Genomic DNA, 24,281 nt, shown 5'->3' with positions numbered 1-24,281 from the left:
ACGCATGACAGTTGTGTTATGTAGGCTGCTTGACATCAGGCGAAATCTCTCACCAGGTCCTCATACTTGGCGGGAGACACTTTTTTCTAGGCCTCTTTACGTGGCCATTGTGCTCTCAGAATTGAAAAGAGAGACGTGACGCGATCGGTGGGAATACTAGAGACACTGCCCAACATATCTGTGCAAACCTTTATCGGATATTCACCTTGGTCTCCATTTCGCGCCCGATCAGACCTTACTTTCCGAATAGGCCTCGTACTTACGCCGTCGCACGGCAGCAGAGGTGTCAGTCATCGTGCAGTCCCTCATACGGAGTATACTCACGACCAGTACAGAGCGGACCTTACATCCAGGTAGACATCCAACTTGCAGAACAAGCCTTCGTGCTATGCCCCACTGTGTTCGGGCTTCATTAGGAACCTTGAAACGAAATAACTCGACAGTAATATCTCTTCATGTAAACCACCTCAGAGCTGTACAGTAAACAGTAATGTTATTTCTTCGTTTAAATGTGCCCAGAAAAATCAAGTTATTATTTTCAGTCTACTTGACTGCTGTTATTACTGCGTGCACCTTCAGCACTCACACTGGCACTGACCAGAGTTAGTGAAGAAGAAACACAAGCTAGGAAGCACATCTAGCATTGATACGGAGTAATTGTAGGAAACAGTGGACAGTACACGCGCATAAAATAGTTTTAAGAGTGAAATCCGTGGCTGCATTCTTAATTCCGGAAATTACAACTTCTTGTTAAAAATAAGAGGCCAGCATTTATTTGCTATTTTGTTAAAGGGGCCTTTTCCAAACCAGATACGTTAAAATTCTCATAAACTGCCACGTATGGAAAGTTTCTTTCCAGGAAAATGAGTCCAGGTATAATAATTTGTTTGAAATAGCCTAAGGAAGTGCAGTATTCGCCGTGAAAAGGTCAAACAGAACAATCTTGAAAAACATTTTTGTGCATTGCATTAATCACAATCTGTATGGCACCCCTTGAGGACCAACACTGAACTTTTATCTACGCGTGCCGTAAACCATTTGGAAATCTATGCCCCGATGGAATTGAGGAAGACTGGCGTCGTGCGAGTCCTGTCTAAGAAACAGTGACTAAAACAGCCTCCTGGCGTGTAAAAAATCTAAAAGACAGACCGTACAGAAAGATAATGATAACTGAACAGGAATCAGATTCTAAACAGCTGATATGTAATCGATGAATATCTTGAAAGCTACCAAAGACATTGCCAGGAACAGAAAGACGCGTCTTTCTTAACCTTCAGGTGTGAAAGTAACTTCGGAAGTGCCCCAGAAGAGTGTTATATGACCGTTACGGTTCACCACACACCCACAAATGAATTGGTGAATAACGTAAAAGCTCCGTGAGTCTATTCGCGGACGATGCTGGTGTGTATAGGTAAGCACCTACGTCCCAAAATTGTAGCTGTAACCAGCGAGCCCAGCAGAGGGTCGAAGTTGGCGCAGGGACTGGCAGTTGACCCTCAACACAAATACTCTGTTCTTATAAAAATGTCACGGATTCCTTCATGAGGAGTACTGGTCACAACTAGAAGAAAAGCTCCTATAATGGTATGCCCGGAAACTAATACATCTTGATGTTAGAAAGAACTCCGCTGACAGCTGGGAAATTGTTGTCTATTAAAACGCAACCGATGTCGCGGCTTAAAGACGCATCATCGGTCTCTCTTTGTCGTTCGTGCGGGCCGCTTTTGCCTTACCCTGCACCGCGCTGCCCTGCTGTCACTCTGATGCGGGCAAATTTTAAAGAACGGAGCACATCATCTTTACCTTCCGCTCGCCATAGTATTAACGATATTCTCTGAGTAGTAGATTTTGACTAGGAGCGATGAGTATGCCTGTGACCTTTTAATGTTGTTGTCCCTCATGATGCGGCTTTAAGGCTCCAGACTAGTTGTGTTTTATTAAGCAACAATTTTAGCAGCTGTCAACAGAGTTCTTCCTAACATCATGCCTTTCAATTGTCCGGAATATAAAATACTTTGTGAATGCATGTTGAGATACGGGCCTATCTGTCCTCATGGTCCCATCTGCTGTTACGCAGAAAGAAACACTATGGGCTGTACTGCATTTGGTTATCACGCATCCTGACACGTCCTTCAACCTTTCCTCGCAGTGAATCCCGCAATATTTCGAATACAACTGGTTTCATCCGGAACGTGTCAGATGCATTGATCACACGCTCATGCAAGGTCTCAACACTGTCGATATGTTCGGCACAGATCAATGCAATTGCCGGCCGGTGTGGCCGAGCGGTTCTAGGCGCTTCAGTCTGGAACCGCGCGACCGCTACGTCGCAGGTTCGAATCCTGACCCTGGCATGGATGTTTGTGATGTCCTTAGGCTAGTTAGGTTTAATTAGTTCTAAGTTCTAGGGGACTGATGACCTCAGATGTAAGTCCCATAGTGCTCAGAGCCATTTGAACAAAAATTGCAGTCATCATCCCATTGAACTAGAGAAGAGATAGAGAAGAACCAACGGAGAGCACCGCGTTTCGTTACAGGATCATTTAGTAATCACGAAAGCGTTACGGAGATGATAGATAATCTCCAGTGGAAGACACTGCAGGAGAGACGCTCAGAAGCTCGGTACGGGCTTTTGTTGAAGTTTCGAGAACAGATTCGAATCCTGCCTCTGGCATGAATGTATGTGATGTCTTTAGATTAGTTAGGTTTAAGTAGTTGTAAGCTCTAGGGGACTGATGACCTCAGATGTTAAGTCCCATAGTGCTTCGAGCCATTTGATTCGAAATTTAAAAGGAGGAATTACGTCCTCCTAGATAGTATTTATCAGAGTGAAAGAGATTAAATGGCGGGGCTGGTGGAAGACGGGAGTAATAATGTCCAGATAAAGACACGCATCATATAGAAAACAGCGTTAAAAACACGGAAATAACATTAAATCGACGAAAATTTACTTTATTTCATATGTATATCTGCTTCGGAAGCCGAATTTTTGTAGTAAAATATGTGCGACTAGTGTACATGATCTGTTTTGTAACCAGCAACTCTTCTCCCTTCGCAGCGGAAAAATGTAACTTGAGAAAACTCTGATAATATTCGCTTCAAAGAAGCAAACGAAGCAAAAAAACCTCTAAGAAACTAGTGAGAGACAGAGTGGGTGGTTTCACTCTGGTACGGAGCGGCGTACGGATGACAGAAAAGAAAGTCGGAATCCGCTAACAAGGTCGTGTAAGGAAAAGCTGCCTTGCTGACGATGTGAAAGTAACAATGCGGTCTGTTACATGCTGGTACGTAAGCGCAGCTAAGTCGATGTTGACGCCATTAGGGAGGTGGAGCCAAAAGCAACAGCATACGACACAACTGGCGCTTGATGGTTTTCATAATGTTCTCCAGACGCAGGAAACACAATTTTTACTACCTGTTTATCGTCAGATGTTTAAAAAAATGGTTCAAATGGCTCTGAGCACTATGGGACTTAACTTCTAAGGTCATCAGTCCCCTAGAACTTAGAACTACTTAAACCTAACTAACCTAAGGACACCACACACATCCATGTCCGAGGCAGGATTCGAACCTGCGATCGGAGCGGTCGCGCGGTTCCAGACTGTAGCGCCTAGAACCGCTCGGCCACCCCGGCCGGCGTCGGATGTTTAGTGCTAACATTTTCTCTCATATTTTCCCCTCTTAATATTTATTTTTCGTTTGTCTCCTGTCTATTCTCCATCTCTTCTCCATCAAAGCAATCAAACATTCATCTGCAAGACGTGTACCCCTACAAAAAAGAAAAAAACGTGTAACAACGCTCAGTCCACAGGCTACTGTTAGTCATATCCTCACAGAATGGGAACGTAGTCTGATCGCGATTCACATCGACTCACTTCCTTAATCCACGACGACGGCTTACACTGAGGTGACAAACGTCGCGGGATACATCCCAATATCCTGTCGGACCTCTTTTTTCCCGGCGTAGTACAGCAACTCGACTTGCATGGACTCGCAAGTCACCTGCGTAAATACTGAACAATGCTGCCGCTGTAGCCACTAATAATTTCCAAAGTGTTGACGGTGCAGGATTTTGAGCAGGAACTGAAATCTTGATTGTGCCCCATAAATGTTCGATGGGATCCATTTCGGGCGATTTGGGTGGCCAAATCATTAACTTCGAATCGTCCAGAATGTTCTTGAAACCGGTCGCGAACGACTGTGGCCTGGTGACATGGTGCGTTATCATCCACAAAAATTTCATCGACGTTTGGGAACAGAAAGTCCATGAATGGCTGCAAATGGTCTCCAAGTAGCTGCACATAACCATTTCCAGTCAATTTCCGGTTCAATTGGACCAGAGTACCCAGTCTTTTCTCCTTAAACGCAGCCTACACCATTATGGAGCCACCACCAGCTTGCACAGTGTTGTCAACTAGAGTCCATGGTTTCGTGGGGTCCTGCGCCACATTCTAACCCTACCATCAGCTCTTATCACTGAAACCGGGGCTCAACTGACCATGCCATGGTTTTTAGTCCTCCATGGTCCAACCGATATTTTCACGAGCCCAGGAGATGCGCTTCAGGCGATGTCGTGCTGTTAGCAAAGGCACTCGAATCGGTCGTCTGCTGCCGTAGCACATTAATGCTAAATTTTGCTGCACTGTCCTAAACTGTCTTCCTCGTACGTCCCACATAAATTTCTGCGGTTATTTCACGCAATGCTGCTTGTCTTTTAGCACTGACAACTCTACGGTATGCCGCTGCTCTCGGTCGTTAAGTGAAGGCCGTCGCCCACTGCGTTGTCCGTAGTGAGAGTTAATGCCTGTAATTTGATGTTCTCGGGACATTGATGACACTGTGGATTTCGGAATATTGAATTCCCTAACGACTTACGAAGTGGAATGTCCCAGGCGTCTACCTCCAACTACTATACCGCGTTCAAAGTCTGTTAATTCCCATCGTGCGGGCGTAATCACGTCGGAAACCTTTTCACGTGAATCACCTGAGTACAAGTGACAGCTCTGGCAAAGTACTGTTCTTTTATACCTCGTGTACACGATACTGCCACCATTGGTATAGGATCATATCGCTGTCCCACGACTTTTGTCACCTCAGTGTACATCAGAAGAGAGAATTAAATGAAATCTATTTCCTTTACATCACTTAATACTCTAACAGCAAGTCTCATAACAGCTTTGGAACTCATAGCTTACTAGTTTCTCACCAAAGGTACTATGGGCTCAGGGCAGCATGTGGCGACAATATCAGGCACCGTGAAATCGTCACCTCTGAAATTATTACCAGTGTTATCCATCACCCGTCCCCCCATATGTGAAGACAAACAACTCTGCTAAGAAAATGGTTGAAATGTCGTAGTAACCCTCAGCTGCCCTTACATCTCGACTACAATCCCCAGACCGAAATCCAGGAACCCTTAGTGGTAGCTCTGTGAGAAACGCATCAAAACAAATTTCGATGGTAATCAGACCTGGCCTGAAGAATGGACCTCTCCAAATCCCGACCACCTTGATTTAATCAATAATACGTGCAGAGATCCACCTGGTTTCAATTTACCAAGAAATGGATGGGCATATTTAAACAGAATTAGGACAAATCATGGAAGACAGAAATGCTGGCTCCTCAAGTAGATAAAAGCTGAAAACGCATTTGACGGTGACAACGTGTTACAGATAATACAGTATGTGGCATCCAAGAAGGAGGTGTTGAAGTAGTACGCAACATGTACACAACGCGACCGATGAAGTTGCGAACTCGCTGTAAACACTGCATTTTAACACACCAGAATCTTAGCCACGATGTGATTCGTAAATATAAGCTTTTGTAAGATGTTCATATTACCAATGTATGCTCATTTTGTTATATGCCATATACGACACCGAGTGAGGTAACAGATGTTGAGACACAGGACCTGTAGTTGGGAGGACTGGCATGCAACTACCCACCTGGCCATCCAGGCTTAGGTTTTTCCTGGTTTCTCCAAATCGCTTGAGGCAAACTGTGGTATCAGACCTTTTAGAAGGACACGGACGATTTACCTGCTATCTTTCCCAATCTGTGTTTATGAGGCGGCTCTAATGATCTCGTTGTCGACGGCACGTTAAATCCTAACCTTCCTGGCTTTATTATTTATTATTTGAGAGCTAGAAGCAGCACTGTTAATATGGGCAGATAATATTAAAAACAACTAGAATACCAACAATGACAAATATAGAGTCAGTGTTTTCACTGGAATTTATGAAAATATATCTACTTTCAGCATCCACACTTTCGTAATACCTAATTCGTCTTTCCACACTTCTTCGCGATAAGTTTTATAATATATGTAAATGAAAACTCATAGTTTATTACGTTTTTTGACCTGCTGATTCGCCAGTTATAATATAAGGGCAGAATAGGTATTTTTTATTTTTCTTCGTGTGAGGGTTTGAATCGAACACACAGGATGCCTGCAGGTGCACTACCCTAAGGTACTCATGACTCTCATGGCCTTTTTACGAGCCACAGCAACTGATGGGATGCTGAGCGGCCCCTCTAGAAACCGAACTGCTCATGTGAGATGAGGGCCTGAACAGTGACGTGATGTAGAAGCCACCCAGTTTGCCTAACGGATTTTCTTCGATCCTACAAGCTTGTGTTATTTTCCTTTGTTACTATCTCTAAAGCATTACTCTTCTCAGTGTCCGGTCTTTCTCTTCCTTCGTGTGTTTTTTGATCGCCTTTCAAACAACAGATGCTCTGACTTCCGAGCCCCACTGATTCCGGTCGAAGCTGCCTGTGGTAGCAGTTCTGTGTGTTAGAGTTGTGTGAATGTGTGTGTGCTTCTTTGCTAAAGAAGGCTTTAATCGAAAGCTATAATGTAGAACAGTCTTTTCATTGTGCCTGTCGGCAACTCAACTGTTCATCTTTATGGTGAGTAGCAATTTATCCTTCTCCTAATAATGATGATATTCCGACCTTGAGTCTCCAGAGTTTAACGTCTCGTCGACAGCGAAGACATTAGAGACTGAGCACAAGCTCGAATTACGAAAGGATGAGGATAGAAATCGACCGTACCATTCTCAAAGGAACCATCCCGGCATTTGCTTGGAGCGATTTAGGGAAATATTGGTAAAACAAAATGTGGATGGCTGGATGGTGATTTGAACCGTCTATCTTCTGAACGCGAGTCCAATGTGCTAACCACTGTGCCAGCTCGTTCGGTCAAGGTCGCAGTAACAAAAATCCACATGACATGAAGTGTACTACATACTTGGATATACAAACGATTAGCACTTACTTTTATGGCTCATTGACCTGGTGCAAACCATAACGTTGTGTTGTATGGATTAAATTGTGCTACTTACACTAGCATTGGTTGGCAGTAGCATGGACGTATATGGTAGCTTTGTCTTTATGGACCTCTGATTGGTCAGAACCAAGGAACAGAGACTCCTCTGAAGCTTGACGATGAGTGGTCGTGAAGTTCGTGTCCAGAGCAGAAGTGTGTTCATCGCTCAGGGTAGTTATTATTGATCCAGTGATATCAATCTTTAATTGCATTCCTATCAATGAGTTGGGTTTCTTTCAGGCATAGCCAGGAGTGATTGTAAGCCAGGTGTCAGTCACTATTCGTAGCATGAGTAGAAGTGTGCTTGCTGCTCAGCTTGTTTAATTTTAATGTTTTGTGGTTCAACAGTAAATACACTTCAGTAAGTTTGCGGCTTGCGTTCCAATAAGAAGGTTGCATGGAGCAGTCATTTATCCGAAGATATAACTTCATGCATTCATTTGGAAGTGTGTAGCGTGAGGTAATGACGATTTTAGCAGTAGCTGTGAAAAATATTGCTGGATTGACACATCTTATCTTTCATACATAACAGATTTGAAGTCATCGCAATCAGAGTTCTATCCCCATCACATAATAAATATTTAACTCTTGTAATAAGTAACATCAGTGATTAGCAGCATCAAGCCGTCTGCTTTTCTATTAATTCCTTTTCTCTTCTGGTGACAGTTTTGCATGTGATATTTTCTGTAGTTTAGTTGGGTCCACATAATGAGCCAGGATTGGCAGAGAGTACCAGGGCAGTGACTCACTGTCCTGTTCCCCCCCCCCCCCCTACCCTCCCCTCCCCCCCCCCCCCCTGAGGATATCGGCTCGCCTCTCAGAGGAAGATGCAAGGAGGATCAGTCGAAGTGTCCGTGCGCGCCAGGTACACTGCCACAACCAAAGCACTATTTGCCCCGGGCATGTAGGAGTCTCACTCCGGCATTGGGTTTCAGGTCTCAATTCAACTAAGTCGTATAACTTACCGTGACAAGCACCTGCCCTAGTACACAATCTTGGTTTTTAGAAGCTGTGCCATTCTGTCAAAACACTTTTCGAAAGAACTTTGTTTTCCACCGACAAATCGCCTTCCTGGAATGCTGTGAAGGTAGAAGTTCAAATGGTTCAAATGGCTCTGAGCACTATGGGACTTAACTTCTGAGGTCATCAGTCCCCTAGAACTTACAACTACTTAAACCTAACTAAGCTAAGGACATCACACACATCCATGCCCGAGGCAGGATTCGAACCTGCGACCGTAGCGGTCGCGCGGTTCCAGACTGTAGCGCCTAGAACCGCTCGACCACCCTGGCCGGCGGTAGAAGTTCACCATACACACTGACCTCTGCGTTCTGTGACAAGTAACACAGCTGCATTGTGTTCAGGAATTCTTTTCTGTCTTTGCAAGTCGTTGGGCCGAATCTATGGCCCTACTTTACGCAGAGTGAACACCCTCTTGTCTAAAAAGTTGTAAGAGGGCTGGTTAATCTGAAAAAAGTAGCAGAGAAAAGCAAGTCAGGTCATTAGTTATCAAGAAATTCGGACTGAAGAGTGAGAGCGTAAGAAAACTTGTATAGGATCTGCATACGTAGGAGTTAGGTGATTGGTTAACATTGTAAAACATTTATTTGGTGGGGAGTTAGTTATTTTGTTAACAATAATATCAGTTGCCAGCATTTTGCAGAGCCTTTCTCATTGAAATATGAGGAATGTGAGGACTTGTGGAGGGGAGACAGAAGTCTGCTTCGATAGGGAGCACTTGATCTGTGGACTCTGGAGAGAGTAGTTCGCTTTGGGATTCTGAAAAGAAGGCGTGATCTAGAGAGCTTGAGGGAGGCACTGACCAGCGGATGTGTTGCAGACTGCACTACTGAATACAGAATATCATGAGAAACTGCAGCTTAGGTGAGCAGGATATGAGACTCTCCAAGCATTTGTGGGCACTTTATTAAGATCAAGTAGGTTTCACATATCTTATGCTTTTCCAGGTCACTGAAAGCTCATTTATGACTCGATCAGTTATGTTATCTGCATGTTTAAGCTTTTTATTCTTCTGGCGCAACGAGGCAACCACTGCGCAATCACTGCGGATTTGTTTTCCCGTGACTCAGCTGTAAGATCCCAGTTTGGCCCCTTTTGCCTAAACCATCCAGTCATTTCTAGGTCTTTTAAGTGTCAGATTAGAAGTGTTCCATGTTAATAACTGGCAATTTTCGTGATCTCTACATTTTTCAAGACTGAATAGATCCTACGATTATATTGCGTGGGCCATTGTTTCACTCCATTGTTAGATGATCACCTTGGTTATTATCTTTTGTGAGGTGCAACACCAATGACTGGTGTTTGCTAGTGCCACCTCCGTCCCATTAGTTATTTGTCGCGTTACAGTTTTATTAAAACATGTGAGTCCATTGAGAGCAATTTGAATATCGGCTAGTTCAACCGATGCGGATAATTCTGACATCCAGTTTTATTAACAGTTTTATTAAAGCATGTGAGTCCATTAAGAGCAATTTGAATATCGGCTAGTTCAACCGACACGGATAATTCTGACATCCACAGGGGTATGTCAAAAGCTCAGTTGACCCTTCAATGTTACATCAAGCATTGCAAATGTGGAATAAATTCCTGTAATCCCTTAAAATTTACGCACTCATTACTACAAAGTAGACCCGTACATTCCTGTAATAGTTTTACAGAGCCAAATCATTAACAGACCCATGCCTGTGTGTGATCTTCTGTGAGATGGACTCAAGTTTGGAAGACCCAAGGTGACCTATCAGAACTCCGGTGACGTGTGCCTGACGTTGTATATTTCCACTTCCTGCAACTCTCACATGAACTGTTAGGTTCTTAAAACCAGCCACACTCTCAAGTCTGCACTTAAACAAAGATGCTGCAAGCATTTTAGCTGAACCATATAAAGTGTAGGTGTAATACCATCTACATATTGTATATAAGAAAATATTGTGCTGCCTGTTTCAAATTCAGAAACAGTATTTGGACGTTGTTTGCGAAATAGCAGTCTTATGCCTCAAGACCAACACATTTCGGAATTCGACAGTGGCAGTATTGTGGTCAATCAGAGCTGAGGTTTATCGTTCCACAGTACTGCTTCTCGCGTTGGTCGAGATCATACACTGTCATTGGAGAATATGGACTCGAAGGCTTGAGAACGCCAAGCGAGATATCAACGGTCCTACTCGACAAGCGCCTGAGAGGATAGACATTGTTCACTTGGGTGTGCAGGATCATAAAGCCACGTCACGTGTTATGAGTCAGCAAATGGACTTTTCTGCTTCAAGAAAAATATCTACAAGGACAGTGCGACGATATCTGGAGCCCCATGAACTCTCAGCTCGGCGACCACTTTTACAGCTTCCTTTGATATGGCAAAAGAGAGATGCGCGACGGCAGTAGTGCATCCAACGTCAACATTGAACACGGGAGTGGCACCACGTCGTCTTGGTGTCGTGGTTCTATGTACAGCACCATGATGTATGTACCCGTGTGTCAAGGCTCTGAGGACAACACACTGCTAAATGGCATTTGTCATCGCCATAGCGGCCCAGCACTTTGCGTGATGGTATGAGGAGCCATTGTATACACAAGGAGATCACCTTTGGTTTGCATAGGTAATTTGATCAGCAGCTATTACACTTCAAATGTGTGAAGGCTGGCTGATGTGCCTTATTTTCTAGATCTTGTGACGTTATCTTCCAACGTATAAATAGACTCCATGTCGCTGGTGCTGTTCTGACCCACTTGATAGACTGTTTCTCTGGTCAGCATGTTCTCCAGACCTTTCACCCACTGAAAACATTCCATCATGGGTTGGCGAGAGACTGGCACGCCAACACTCTGCAGCCACTACGATTCATAATCTGTGGCAGTCAGTTGAAGCAGCGTGGAATTACGTGTGCGTATGTCATCCTTGTCCAGTTCGACTCGCTAATTGGCCAGGTTAGAGCCATTGTTGTTGCCAGATGTGGCAGCTCATTGTGATAAGTATCGCAATCTTTTTACGACCAAATCACCAAGAGATACAATCATGTGTTCTAATTACTGTGCTGTTCACGTAAAATAAGTAAAATTTAGCTAGTTTGCTGTCCCTCCTGGTGCTGCAATTTTATGACCAACAGTGCACTACCACGCAAACAACTTAAAAATAGCTCCACTTATCCAGTTCCGAGCAAATGGTTTTTGTAGGTCTTCCTCCACTCCTACATACTCCGAAATAAGAATCCCTGCTATCAGGGATTTTTTTAAAAAAGAACCGAGATCTATTATGACCCAGTTCTCGAATATCTCACCTTAACCATCCTGGAAAGAAATGAGAATTAAAAATAAGACTTGTCAAGTCTAAAAACAAGACTTGTCAAGTCTAGATGTGTATTAATCATTACCAACAAAATAAGTGACCTAAGTATTAAGGGAATTGCAGTCCAACGTCATACGGAGAAATACTATTATATTTTTTTCATATGTTCTCTTATTTTGTGATCTCAGCATCTGTGCAGAGTTCCGCTTATCTTACAAGTTTGTAATTAGTGTGTCATCAGGGATTGAAAAAATTATTCTAGGTAATAGGAAAGCATAGAACAGCAATTGAATATTCAACACTGAAAACTCAATGAAGGAAAAAGTTAACGAGTATTTCTTTTTGCAGGGAGACTGCGGTGACAATTTGCGCCAGCTGATCGAGGAGTTGCGCAATGGCTCTCTGTGGGCATCAAGCAGTGAGTACTTATCTTTTAACAGTATTTAACGATATATAGAAGAGACGCGAAAGAGTTTTATACGAAGATTTTATCTTATAGTCTGTGGTACTGGCATACTAATCTTGCTTTCGCTCAAAAGGGCAGTACACTTATTGATGACCAGTACCGTTAACATACACGGAGTTCGTTTTGCAATATTGCGACATGCGCTATCGAAATCTATTCAAACTTAACGACGAGAAGTTATCTGTGTGAATAGCAACAACTGGAGCCATTGTTGCACAAATTCTGAGTTGTAAGTCGCGACCAAGTTCGTTTTTCGCAAGGAAGTAAAATTTAGAGAACAAAAAATTACTGTTCCTCTGGAAGTACGACGGGCGTTCAATAAGCAATGCAACACGTTTTTTTTCTGAAAGCAGGTTCACTTTATTCAGGATTACAATACGCCATGTTATTCCCCATTTTTTTGGCTACAAAACCATAATTTTCAACATAACCGCCGTTCAGAGCGACGGCCTTACGCCACCTTATTGGGAAGGCCTGTATGCCTGCAAGCATTTCCGCACGGATGATCCTTCGTTGCTCTTGATGGGTATCTGTTAGGCGACGAGGAATCCGGCGGAAACACATCTTTTAGTACCCAAACTGGTGAATGAGTGTGTCAGCACGACCAACAGAGTCGCCCAGTTCTGCAGCGAGGCGTTTGATTGCGCTCCGTCGATCACCTCGGTTGAGAGGGTCCGCACGCTGAAACATTGCGGGAGTCACAGCTGTGTGCGGTCAGCTAGCACGCGGGAGATCGGATAGGTTTGCACGTCCTTGGTCCGATAGTGACAGACGCCTCATTCAACGACTCACCGTGCTTTTGTTCACTTTCACAGAGTTTTATTCCTACCTTTCCCAGCCATGTAATTGCAACATAAATCAATTGGAATCCTCAGGGTACCATCACGCTGACATTATTGTTTTCTTTTTCGCCCTCAACTCAAGATATAGTGCCTTCGTTCCTAAGATAATATCGTTAATTTCCGAAACATCGTTGAACATATTTTTCATTCATCGAACATAAGATTCGTTACTAAATGATTACTTCACCGCTAGTCTCCCTTCATGCAATAGCTGTGAATAGTGTGACTCCAGTTTACTGCTTCTCTTCCTAGCAGTCTATCAGCCATCACAAATGATATTACACCGATTACCACTTATCACAGAAACAAAGATAACTAGAGAGAACACAGAATACTTTACGTGAAATTTGACTGTGTTGCTGTTGTGTCATAGCAGTTCTACGCGTAGATAGCACATAGGGTCCAGTGGCACTACAATCATCTTGCGTCAGTTGAACATTGTGACTGCATATTTGAGGAAAGTACGGAAGTAGTTTCTGTCGGATAAACGTAAGAATATATCCAGATGCAAACTGAGTCGACAAAAAGTTGAGCAATCTGGATATTTAAAATGGTGGTACTAATAACGGAACAGCTTTCGTCTCCACTTCTCCCTCAGCATCGACTGTAAATTAAACCCTGCCTACTAATCATCAAACAGAAAATCCACAATAGACTGTAAATAACACCTTTCTCACCAAGGGAATTGCCCCCTCCATTATTATCCTTAGCTACTAAGCTTTGATCCAAGGCAAACTCTCTTATGATGATGCCCTCTCATCAGGTTCATAAGGTTCCCATCCCTCTTCATCCACAGTGGACACCTCTCTACATCCTACACATTCAGAACACTTGACTCCAACAACCTCATTGTTTACCTTTAATGTGCAACCCTTGCAAGCTTCCGAGCCAATACCAATACATTCCACCGACCCTTAGTAAACAACAGGGTGTGTTAACAAACCTGGATGCAGTTCTAAATGGGAAATACGGAGCCTGCCGATACCACCCTATCGCTTTGATCAATGTCCTCACAAAAATGATGGACATGACCCGCTCATCACAATCCAGTTGCATAATTTACGCGCCATAGCAAGAATTGTAATTATTATAATGGCATCACAACCACTGGCTTCGCTAACTCACAACCGAGCTGTCACGTTTCAATCTAACCTGGACCTTGGGCTACGCTACGGATCAGTATGCTACCACAGCTAAGACTTCGAATTCGCTTTAGTTGGCTCATAACACACAGACCGAGCTGGCCAAGAGCTAAGACACTGGACTCTTATTCCGGAGGACGGAGATTCATATCCTCGTCTGGCCATCCAGATTTAGGGTTGCCATGATGTCCCTTAACTACTTGAGGCAAATGCACAGCCGACTTCCTTCCCAAAGCGTCCCTTTCCGAGCATGTGGTCCGTCTCTAGTGACGTTGTATCGGTGGGACAATAAACCCCAATGTTCCTCCCTTTCGCTAACTCACAATCAAACTATTACCTTCCAACTTAATCTAAACCTCGGGCTACGCAACGGATCAGTCTGTCACCACATTCTGCCTTCCAGAAAATAGTACAGAAACAAAATAAATGTATTGTCAGCGTCCTGTTCTATTTTTGCACAAGTCTGAAGCCACATGCCACAATATCATTAGCTCATTGTCAAATCCGAGATCCAGTATCTCTAGGCTCAAGCCATGGCCGTTATCATCATTTCCTTGGGTTTTTGACCCACACTGGCGTAGGGTCGGCATGGTTATTAACGGATGTGGCGTGGTTAATTAAGGCGGTGGCCGGATGCCCTTCCTGTCGCCACCCCATGTCCCCCTGGACAGAATATGTGTACCCCCCAACTACACTGATCAGTCAGAACATTATGACCACCTAGCTAATAGACAGTCTGTCCGCCTTTGGCAGGGACAACACAGGCGACGCATCGTGGCAGGTAAGCAGTGAGGCCTTGGTGGGTCGCTGGAGGGAGATGGCACCACATCTGGACACACAAGTCACCTAATTCCCGTAAATTTCGGTGGCAGGGGAGATGAGCTCTGACGCCACGCTCAATCACATCCCAGATGTGTTCCATCGGGTTCAGATCTGGTGAGTTTGGGGGCCAGCACATCAACTGGAACTCGCCATCGTGTTTCGCGAACCCCTCCACCTCACACTTGGCCTTGTGACATGATACTTTATCTTCTTGAAAAGTGCCACTGCTGTCGGCAAACATGATCGTTATGAAGGGGTGTCTGTGGTCTGCAGCCAGTGCACGATACTCCTTGGCCTTCATGGTGCCTTTCACGAGCTCCACTGGACCCATTGATGCCCATGTGAATGTTCCGCAGTACGGGTGTGAATGGGTTCTTCCTCTGGGAGAAGACGGATTCGCACCCTCTCATCGGTATGATCAAGAAGGTATCACGATTCATCAGACCATGCAACGCTCTGCCACCGCACAAATTTCCAGTGCCGATGGTCACGTGCCCATTTCAGTCATAGTTGACATCGTCGTGTTAATGTTTGCACATGCATGGGTCGTCGGCTGCGGCCGCCCATCTTTAACAGTTTTCGGTGCCCTGTGTGTTCAGACACACTTGTACTCTGCCCGGCCTGAAAGTCTAATGTTAGTTCCGCCATGTATAGACACCTGTCCTCTTTTACCTGTCTGTCCAGCCTACGAGGTCCGACATCTGTAATGAGGGGTAGCTACCCAAGCCCACGACATCTGGACGTGGTTTCACCTTGGTTTCGTTACGTGTTGAAGACACTCACCACAGCTCTCCTCGAACACCCGAAAAGTCGTACAGTTTCCGATATGTTCCTGCCGAGCCTCCGGGCCATCACAATCTACCCTCGATCAAACTAAGATAGGTCGTGCGCCTTCCCCATCCTACACACGGACAGCACGCTCACTGATACTATAAGCACCGTGCATGTGTCTGATTACCAGTCATCCCTCACCAAGTGACGCCATCACCTGGACGGGATTGTATCGACAGTAGGCCAGTGGTCATAATGTTCTGGCTGACCACTGTACCTGTTATTCGTGTGAAACTGAGCGAAAGTTTTCCGATATTTATGAATCATGTAACTGAGGCGGGACTTGTGTACCAGCCCGGTATCCACCTAGTGGTATGTGGAAAACCGCCTAAAAACTACATCTAGACTGGCCGGCAGACCGATCCTCGCCGTTAATCCACCGGGAAGATTCGATCCGGAGGTTCGAGTCCTCCATCGGGCATGGGTGTGTTTGTTGTTCTTAGCATAAGTTAGTTTAAGTAGTGTGTAAGTCTAGGGATCGATGAATTCAACAGTTTGGTCCCTTAAGAATTCACACACATTTGAACATTTTTTGATTCGATCCGGGGCCGGCACACTTCTCTGTCCCGGAAGTAGCGCTTAAAAACGGATGGCTATCCAGGCGAATTGTTTAAGCTACACCACAATGTAGAAAAATAGAAAAGTAAGCAAAATCAGGCATGAAAACATTCTGAGAAAAGCACCCAAGATTAGCGTTGTACAATTATAACACAATTTTTTTAGGTTTTCATGGTTACTTGTTAACTTATTGCCTGTTGGCGTTTCTCTCGGGATCTTCGGTAGACGTTTGTGTAACGACTTTCCTGACCTTTCGCCATCATGAGTGGTTGGCATTGTCAAAGGAAAACACTCCACCCGCCACCAGTGATAGAGCACTAACCTTTCACAACGCAAGGCAGTTGTGCTGGCGAAACGTCAGAAAAATCGTTAAGCAGATGTCCGTTAAAGGTCTATAGACAAAAGCCAACAGACAATACCTTAATTATAACACAGTCCTAACTATGGTTCCAGCAGTTCTCTTAATAATGGTGTTGCTACGGTGAATAGGAATGTATTGCGACAAGCACAGCAAATCTATTTCACCTAAAGAATTTGAGTTTGTTACCGCCATTGATCGCATTATGTAGCAGCCAATTCCCACGTGCTTGGGGAGCCGCCGCCGATTCTAGTTGGTCACGTGCGAGCGCATTCACGTGTCTGGTCTGGTGTGTTAGGCGGACGCGGTGAAAGTCGCGTCTCCCAGCGCCACGGTCTGGCTTTCCGGCCCAGAGGCACGTTCTGCGGCCACCGCAATCCCGCATTCCAGCGGTGCCTCAGCAATAGTCGTTTCCTAAAGGGTCCACAGAGCTGGTGCAGCCGGGAGACACTGTATGAGCGTCCCAATGTACCGAGTGATCAAAAAGTCAGTATAAATTTGAAAACTGAATAAATCACGGAATAATGTAGATAGAGAGGTACAAATTGACACACATGCTTGGAATGACATGGGGTTTTATTAGAACCAAAAAAATACAAAAGTTCAAAAAATGTCAGACAGATGGCGCTTCATCTGATCAGAATAGCAATAATTAGCATAACAAAGTAAGACAAAGCAAAGATGATGTTCTTTACAGGAAATGCTTAATATGTCCACCATCATTCCTCAACAATAGCTGTAGTCGAGGAATAATGTTGTGAACAGCACCGTAAAGTACGTCCGGAGTTATGGTGAGGCATTGGCGTCAGATGTTGGCTTTCAGCATCCCTAGAGATGTCGGTCGATCACGATACACTTGCGACTTCAGGTAACCCCAAAGCCAATAATCGCACGGACTGAGGTCTGGGGACCTGGGAGGTCAAGCATGACGAAAGCACACGATCGTCACCAAACGACGCGCGCAAGAGATCCTTCACACGTCTAGCAATATGGGGTTGAGCGCCATCCTGCATAAACATCGTACGTTCCAGCAGGTGTTTATCAGCCAGGCTGAGGATGATGCGATTCTGTAACATATCGGCGTACCTCTCACCCGTCACGGTAGCAGTTACAAAACCAGAATCACGCATTTCCTCGAAAAAAAAAGGCCCGATAACGGTAGATGTGGTAAATCCAACCCGTACCGTGGCTTTCTCGTCGTGCGATGGAGTTTCCGTGATAGTTCTAGGATTTTCGGTAGCCCAAATTCTGCAGTTGTGGGCGTTGACAGACCCTCGGAACGTAAAATGAGCTTCGTCGGTCCACAGCACGTTACTCAACCAATCGTCATCTTCCGCCATCTTTTGAAATGTCCACACCGCAAATGCTCTCCGCTTCACTAAATCGCCAGGTAATAGTTCATGATGCCGACGCCTTAGTGCCAACCAAACAGTAGTGTATGGAATGCCAGTGCGACGTGCGACTGCACGAGCGCTGACTTCCCTGTGCATAGGCGAACCCGCTACAGTCTCCATTTCTTCCTGAACTGTCTCAGCAGCATTACGCCTTATGCTCGGTCGGCCACTACGGGGTCTATCGTCTAAACAACACGTGGCTTCGAACTTCGAAATCATTCTCGCCACAGCTGCATTTGTCAACGGACCTTTACCCGTTCGAATCCCCTTCCTATGGCGATAGGATCGTAAAGCTGAACTAGCACATTCCCCATTCTGACAATACAGCTTCACTAAAAGCGCCTTTTCAGGTAACGTCAACATGCTGCGACTGCCGGCGCATCTGATTCTCTCTCTCTTTTTTTTTTTCTCTTTATTGTAATTTTTATCACCTTACACAAGGCGGGCTGTCAGCAGCTGAGTACGCCGCTCTTCAGCCTTGAGATTTACAATAAGTAATAAATAGAGGGGACACAGAGAATATAATCAAAAATGGTGGGCAAAACAATGTAGACACCAAAAAACAAAAAACACGGAGCCGTTCACGCCTGACGAGAAAACATCACTGACACTAGTCAACACGGCGCACAAAACAGGGATGATGGCGATGGTACACGTGAACAGTGGCGGCGTTTCGGCGAACAAACACTAAACACAAACGAAGGCACACACACGAGACACTAATGGCGATGACCTCCGGCGCGCGAATGTTCGCTATGCGTGTGCGAGTCCGGGGACCTGCCAAGAAAGGAGGAGGAGGAAGGGGAGTGGGAGAGCAAGAGGGGAGAGCAGAAATGCCACGGGCAGGGGAGATAGGGGGAGGGAGGAAGGGGGAGTGGAAGCCCGGGGGAAGAGGGGTGGAGGAAGGGGACGGGGGAAAAGGAAAGAGAAGAGAAGGGAAGAGAAGAGAAGGGAGGGAGGGTGCCTAAAGGAAAGGACACCGGAAGTGGGGGGTGGGGCAGGGTCAAAGTTGATAGGAGGGGTAGATGGAGGGGAGGAGGACATCATCAGGGAGGGGGAGCTGGCGGAAGCCACCTTGGGAGAGGGTAAGGAGGGTGGAGAGATGGAGACCGGGTGGGGCGTGGGAATACAGGCGCAGCAGCGGGCGAGGGTGAGAGAGGATCGGGGAGATGAGCGGGTGAGGAGGATCGAGTTTACGGGAGGTGTACAGGATCCGTATCCTTGATTCTCTCTCTCATTACAGCTCCTTTTATACACGATTGTCATGCGCAGTCACTGACGTTTTGCTGTCCAGCGCCATCTGTCGGACATTTTGTGAACTTTGTTGTTTTTTTGTTCTAATAAAACCCCATGTCATTCCAAGCATGTGTGTCAATTTTTACCTCTCTATCTACATTATTCCGTGGTTTATTAAGTTTTCAAATTTATACTGACTTTTTCATCACCTGGTAAATTGTAGAGGTGAACGTGATCTCTGAGAGTGTATTCGAAATCAGACAGCTCAAGAGTGCGTTCTGCAAGTATTAATGGCCCTAAGGATACCAAGGAAGCATTCTATTGCCCCATTGCAACCTGTTAACGATTTACGAGCATATGGCATAAGTTCACAGACTGTGAGTGGCTCGACGACATCTTAAGTAATAAAACCCAGTACGTTGTCCCTGATGGCGAGAGTCCATCAGAGGCAAGGGTATCGTCAGGAGTGCCCCAGGAAAGTGTGATAGGACAAATGTTGTTCTCTACATACGTAAATGATTTGGAGGACAGGTTGCTTGCTGATGATGCTTTGGTGCACGGCAATGTGCCGAAGTTGAGTGACAAGATACAAGACGACTTAGGCAAAATTTCCAGTTGGTGTGATGATTGGCAGCTAGCACTAATGTGAAAAAATGTAACTTAATGCAGATGAGTAGGAAGAACAATCCTGGATACAGTATTACTAGTGTCCTGCTTGATACAGTAAGGCGTTGAAGTATCTAGGCATGACATCGCAAAGCGATATGAAATGGAACGACCATGTGAGAACTATGGTGGGGAAGGCCAATGGTCGACTTCGGTTTATTGGGAGAATTTTAGGAAAGATAGGTTCACCTGTAAAGGAGGCCGCATATAGGACCCTAGTGCGACCTATTCTTGAATACTGCTCGAGTATTTGGGATCCGTACCTGGTCGGATTGAAGCAAGACATCAAAGCATTTCAGAGGGGGGCTACTAGGTTTGTTACTGGTAGGTTCGAACAACACATAAGTGTTACGGAGATTCTTCCGAAACTCAAATAGGAATCCCTGGAGTGGAGGCGGCGTTCTACATCTACATCCATACTCTGCAAGCCACCTGGCGGTGTGTGGCGGAGGGTACTTTGATTACCTCCATCGGTTCTCCCTTCTATTCCAGTCTCGTATTGTTCGTGGAAAGAAAGATTGTCGGTATGCCTCTGAGTGAGCTCTAATCTCTCTGATTTTATCCTCATGGTCTCTTCGCGAGATATACCTAGGAGAGAGCAATATACTGCTTGACTCCTCGGTGAAGATATGTTCTCGAAACTTCAACAAAAGCCTGTACCGAGCTACTGAGGATCTCTGCTACAAAGTCTTCCACTGGAGTTTATCTATCATCTCCGTAAAGCTTTCGCGATTACCAAATGATCCTGTAACGAAGCGCGCTGCGCTCCGTTGGATCTTCTGTATCTCCTCTGTCAACCCTATCTGGTACGGATCCCACACTGGTGAGCAATATTCAAGCAGTGGGCGAACAAGTGTACTGTAACCTACTTCCTTTGTTTTCGGATTGCATTTCCTTAGGACTCTTCCAATGAATCTCAATCTGGCATCTGCTTTACCGACGATCTTTTCAAGAAATACTATTGGGAAAATTTAGGGAGCCGGCATTTGAAGGTGACTGCCGAACCATTCTACTGTCACCAACATAAATTGTGCTTAAGGAACACAAAAATAAGATTCGAGAATTTAAGGCTCATACGGAGGCATATTGACATTCATTTTTTCCTCGTTATATTTGCGAGTGAAACAGGAAAGGAAATGACTAGTAGTGGTTCAGTATACCCTCAGCCACGCACCGTACGATGGCTTGCTGAATATCTTTGTAGATGTAGAGGTAGATGAATCCATTAACGTATGGAGCGAGGGAAAAATGACTGCTTAGTTATGCACCCTAATCTCTCTTGTAATGTTGTAATGATCTGTACACGAAATATACGAAGTAGGTAATATAGCTGTCGTTCACCGTATCTACTACAATAGATTATAAACGAGGGAGAAATACAATATAATTGTTCGTACTAGACTCTTGCGAAATATTTCCGTTTGAACGCGCTCGACCTTCCCATAATCCTTCCAACAAATATGTCTTTCAGTCGTCTCCCCTAATATTTATTTCACATATTCATTTCTTAATATGACACCTAAAAACTTAAATGATGTGATCGGCTCCAGAAACTTAGAGCTAAGCCTGTTATCGGAGAGTAGTTGGTTCTTTCTCGTAGTTACGCGCATTGTCTTGAATATCTCCGTAATGAAAGAGAGCAGCCATTTATAACACTAAATGGAAATTGTGTCACATTCTTAAAGAATTTCCTTGCGATCGTCTAACGATGATAATTCATGTGGGCAACAACATCATAGTGAATATGGTGTCAACAAAATATTTTCGCATTCGGAGGAGAAAGTTGGTGATTGAAATTTCGTGAGAAGATTACGTCGCAACGAAAAACGCCTTTCTTTTAGTGACTTCCAGCCCAAATCCTGTATCTGTGACACTCTCTCCCATATTTCGCTATGATACAAAACGTGCTGCCTTTCTTTGAACTTTTTCGATGTAATCCGATGGACTCTGAAGTGCACACCTTAAGAGCTATGAACACTTGTTCAGTAGAAGAGATGAGTTTCACAGTAGCGATGATAACAAGTGCCCAATGCCCTTAAGATATGCAATGTTAGCTCATGTTCACCGGATACATCTTTATTCGGTTTTAACCGTTCTAGTTTCGATACTTCCCTCGTTAGAAGATTTTGAGTCTTCGGTAATTCTGGAAGCTTCTCCCGTTTCTGGAACAGAGTACAAATATCTGTAAATGCGTAGTGTCTCAAGAGTGAATCCTTTCATTTATTCTTCCACTCTCCACCACATGTTTAAACAAACGCTTGTAAAAACGTTGTAGTTTATGGGCGGGCCTCCTTAATTTACAGTGTCAACCATTTTACTTTCTCTTATACAGGGTGTCCCAGAAGGAATGGTCAATATTCAGATATACGTCAGGAATGATCGTTCGAAGTAACAAAGTCTCATACACATCGGCTTTAAAATGCGTATCGTGAGAGCTATGAGGACTCCTTCATTTCCGACAATGTGAAACAATTCTCTTCTACCTCAAGCTCATTGCATTTTGAGAGGAGATAGTATGGATCGAAACAAGAAAAAATTTTCTGGTAAAATATGGACTCTAAAGTGCATACCTTAAGAGCTATGAACACTTGTTCAGTAGAAGAGACGAGTTTCACAGTAGCGATGATAACAAGTGCCCAATGCCCTTAAGATATGCAATGTTAGCTCATGTTCACCGGATACTTTTTTTTATTTTGTTCGGTACTACCACCTTTGAAAATATGAATATCAAAGAGTTTGCAGTAGAAGAGAATTGTTTCACAGTTGTGAAAATGTTGTGGGGAAGGCTAACCGAAGACTGCGTTTTATTGGCAGGACACTTAGAAAATGTAACAGACCTACTAAGGAGAATGCCTACACTACGCTTGTCCGTCCTCTTTTAGAATACTGCTGCGCGGTGTGGTATCCTTACCAGATAGGACTGACGGAGTACGTCGAAAAAGTTCAAAGAAAGGCAGCACGTTTTGTATTATAGCGAAATATGGGAGAGAGTGTCACAGATACAAGATTTGGGCTGGAAGTCATTAAAAGAAAGGCGAATTTCGTTGCGATGTAATCTTCTCACGAAATTTCAATCACCAACTTTCTCCTCCGAATGCGAAAATATTTTGTTGACACCGACCAACATAGGGAGGAACGATCGATACGATAAAATAAGGGAGATCAGAGCTCGTACGGAAAGATATAGGTGTTCATTCTTTCCGCGCGCTATACGAGATTGGGATAATAGAGAATTGTGAAGGTGGTTCGATGAACCCTTTGCAAGGCACTTAAATGAGATTTGCAGAGTATCGATGTAGATGTATATGAAGATGTGGTCATCATAACTCTTAAGGCATGCGTTTTAGAGGCCATGTTTACTAGACTTTTTTTATTCGAGCGATCGTTCTGTTACATCCCTGAATATTGCCATTCTTCCTGGGACATCCTGCATGTGTCTTCATATTCTGCTGCATACTCAGCGAAGTTGTACGGTAATGTGGTTGTCAGCTTGCCGCTAATTCCTTGCATATGTGCATCTAACGCTACACTTAGATGTAACAGGAAGTTGATGCACTCTGTTTTATAACAACAATTTCGAGGTACTAAGCTATAGGGTGACAACTTAACAGTAAGAGCTCAGATTCGGATGGGAAAGCGTCCATGTCCTTTTCTCAAAAGAATCAACGAATATACAGGGTGGTCCATTGATAGTGACCTTTTCCGCAATTGGTAAACGGTTCATTTTAACACGGGTAATGTATCACGAAGCAAATACCGTCCGCACTGGCGGAATGTTACGTGATACCACATACTTATACGTTTGTGACTATTACAGTGCCATCTATCACAAAGCGAAAAAAGTGGTCCATCTAAAACATTCATATTTCTTTACGCACTACACGAATATGTAATAAAAATGGGGGTTCCCATTTTTAAAAAACGCAGTTTTGGCAGCGCCATCTAGCGGGCCAACCATAGCGCCAGCTGGTTTCCACCTTCAAGCTAGAGAAGTTTAGTTCTTTGTAGTTTTTTCATTTGACGCTTATTTCGTGAGATACTTGGCCCGATCACGATCTTTGAACCACCCTATATAAGTCTGAATCGCCTTCCTCCCGAATGCGAGTGCAGCGTGCTAATACTACCGACATCTCTTGGCCACGGAGGAGTGATACATGAAGACAGATCTCAGGGAAAGACAGGCACCGAGAACAACGATGCGACGCCTGGCTACCCGTCACACTGCTTCCTCGTTGCGGTTTCCGATTCTCCGGCACTTTTTCTTCTGGGTGCTCTCTCCTTGTTCTCCCGCCCGACGACACAGACTTCTCATCACTCCTTCTGCGGTCTCTTCTTT

At 44.6% G+C, this 24,281-nt stretch overlaps 1 protein-coding gene across 1 annotated transcript in view; it reads left to right on the top strand.

Moving 5' to 3' along the window:
- Positions 1-24,281, top strand: part of LOC124556365 (nose resistant to fluoxetine protein 6-like) — a 168,299-nt gene that overhangs the window by 55,689 nt on the left and 88,329 nt on the right. Inside the window, exon 2 of the mRNA XM_047130330.1 lies at positions 11,979-12,048. Within this exon, the coding sequence (XP_046986286.1) occupies positions 11,979-12,048 (70 nt within the window). The remainder of the gene's footprint in view (positions 1-11,978; positions 12,049-24,281) is intronic.

The sequence above is a fragment of the Schistocerca americana genome, chromosome X, assembly GCF_021461395.2.
Source record: "Schistocerca americana isolate TAMUIC-IGC-003095 chromosome X, iqSchAmer2.1, whole genome shotgun sequence".
NCBI lineage: Eukaryota > Metazoa > Arthropoda > Insecta > Orthoptera > Acrididae > Schistocerca > Schistocerca americana.
The sequence above is the reverse complement of the archived record's forward strand: the minus strand, read 5'-3'. Positions and strand labels throughout refer to the sequence as shown.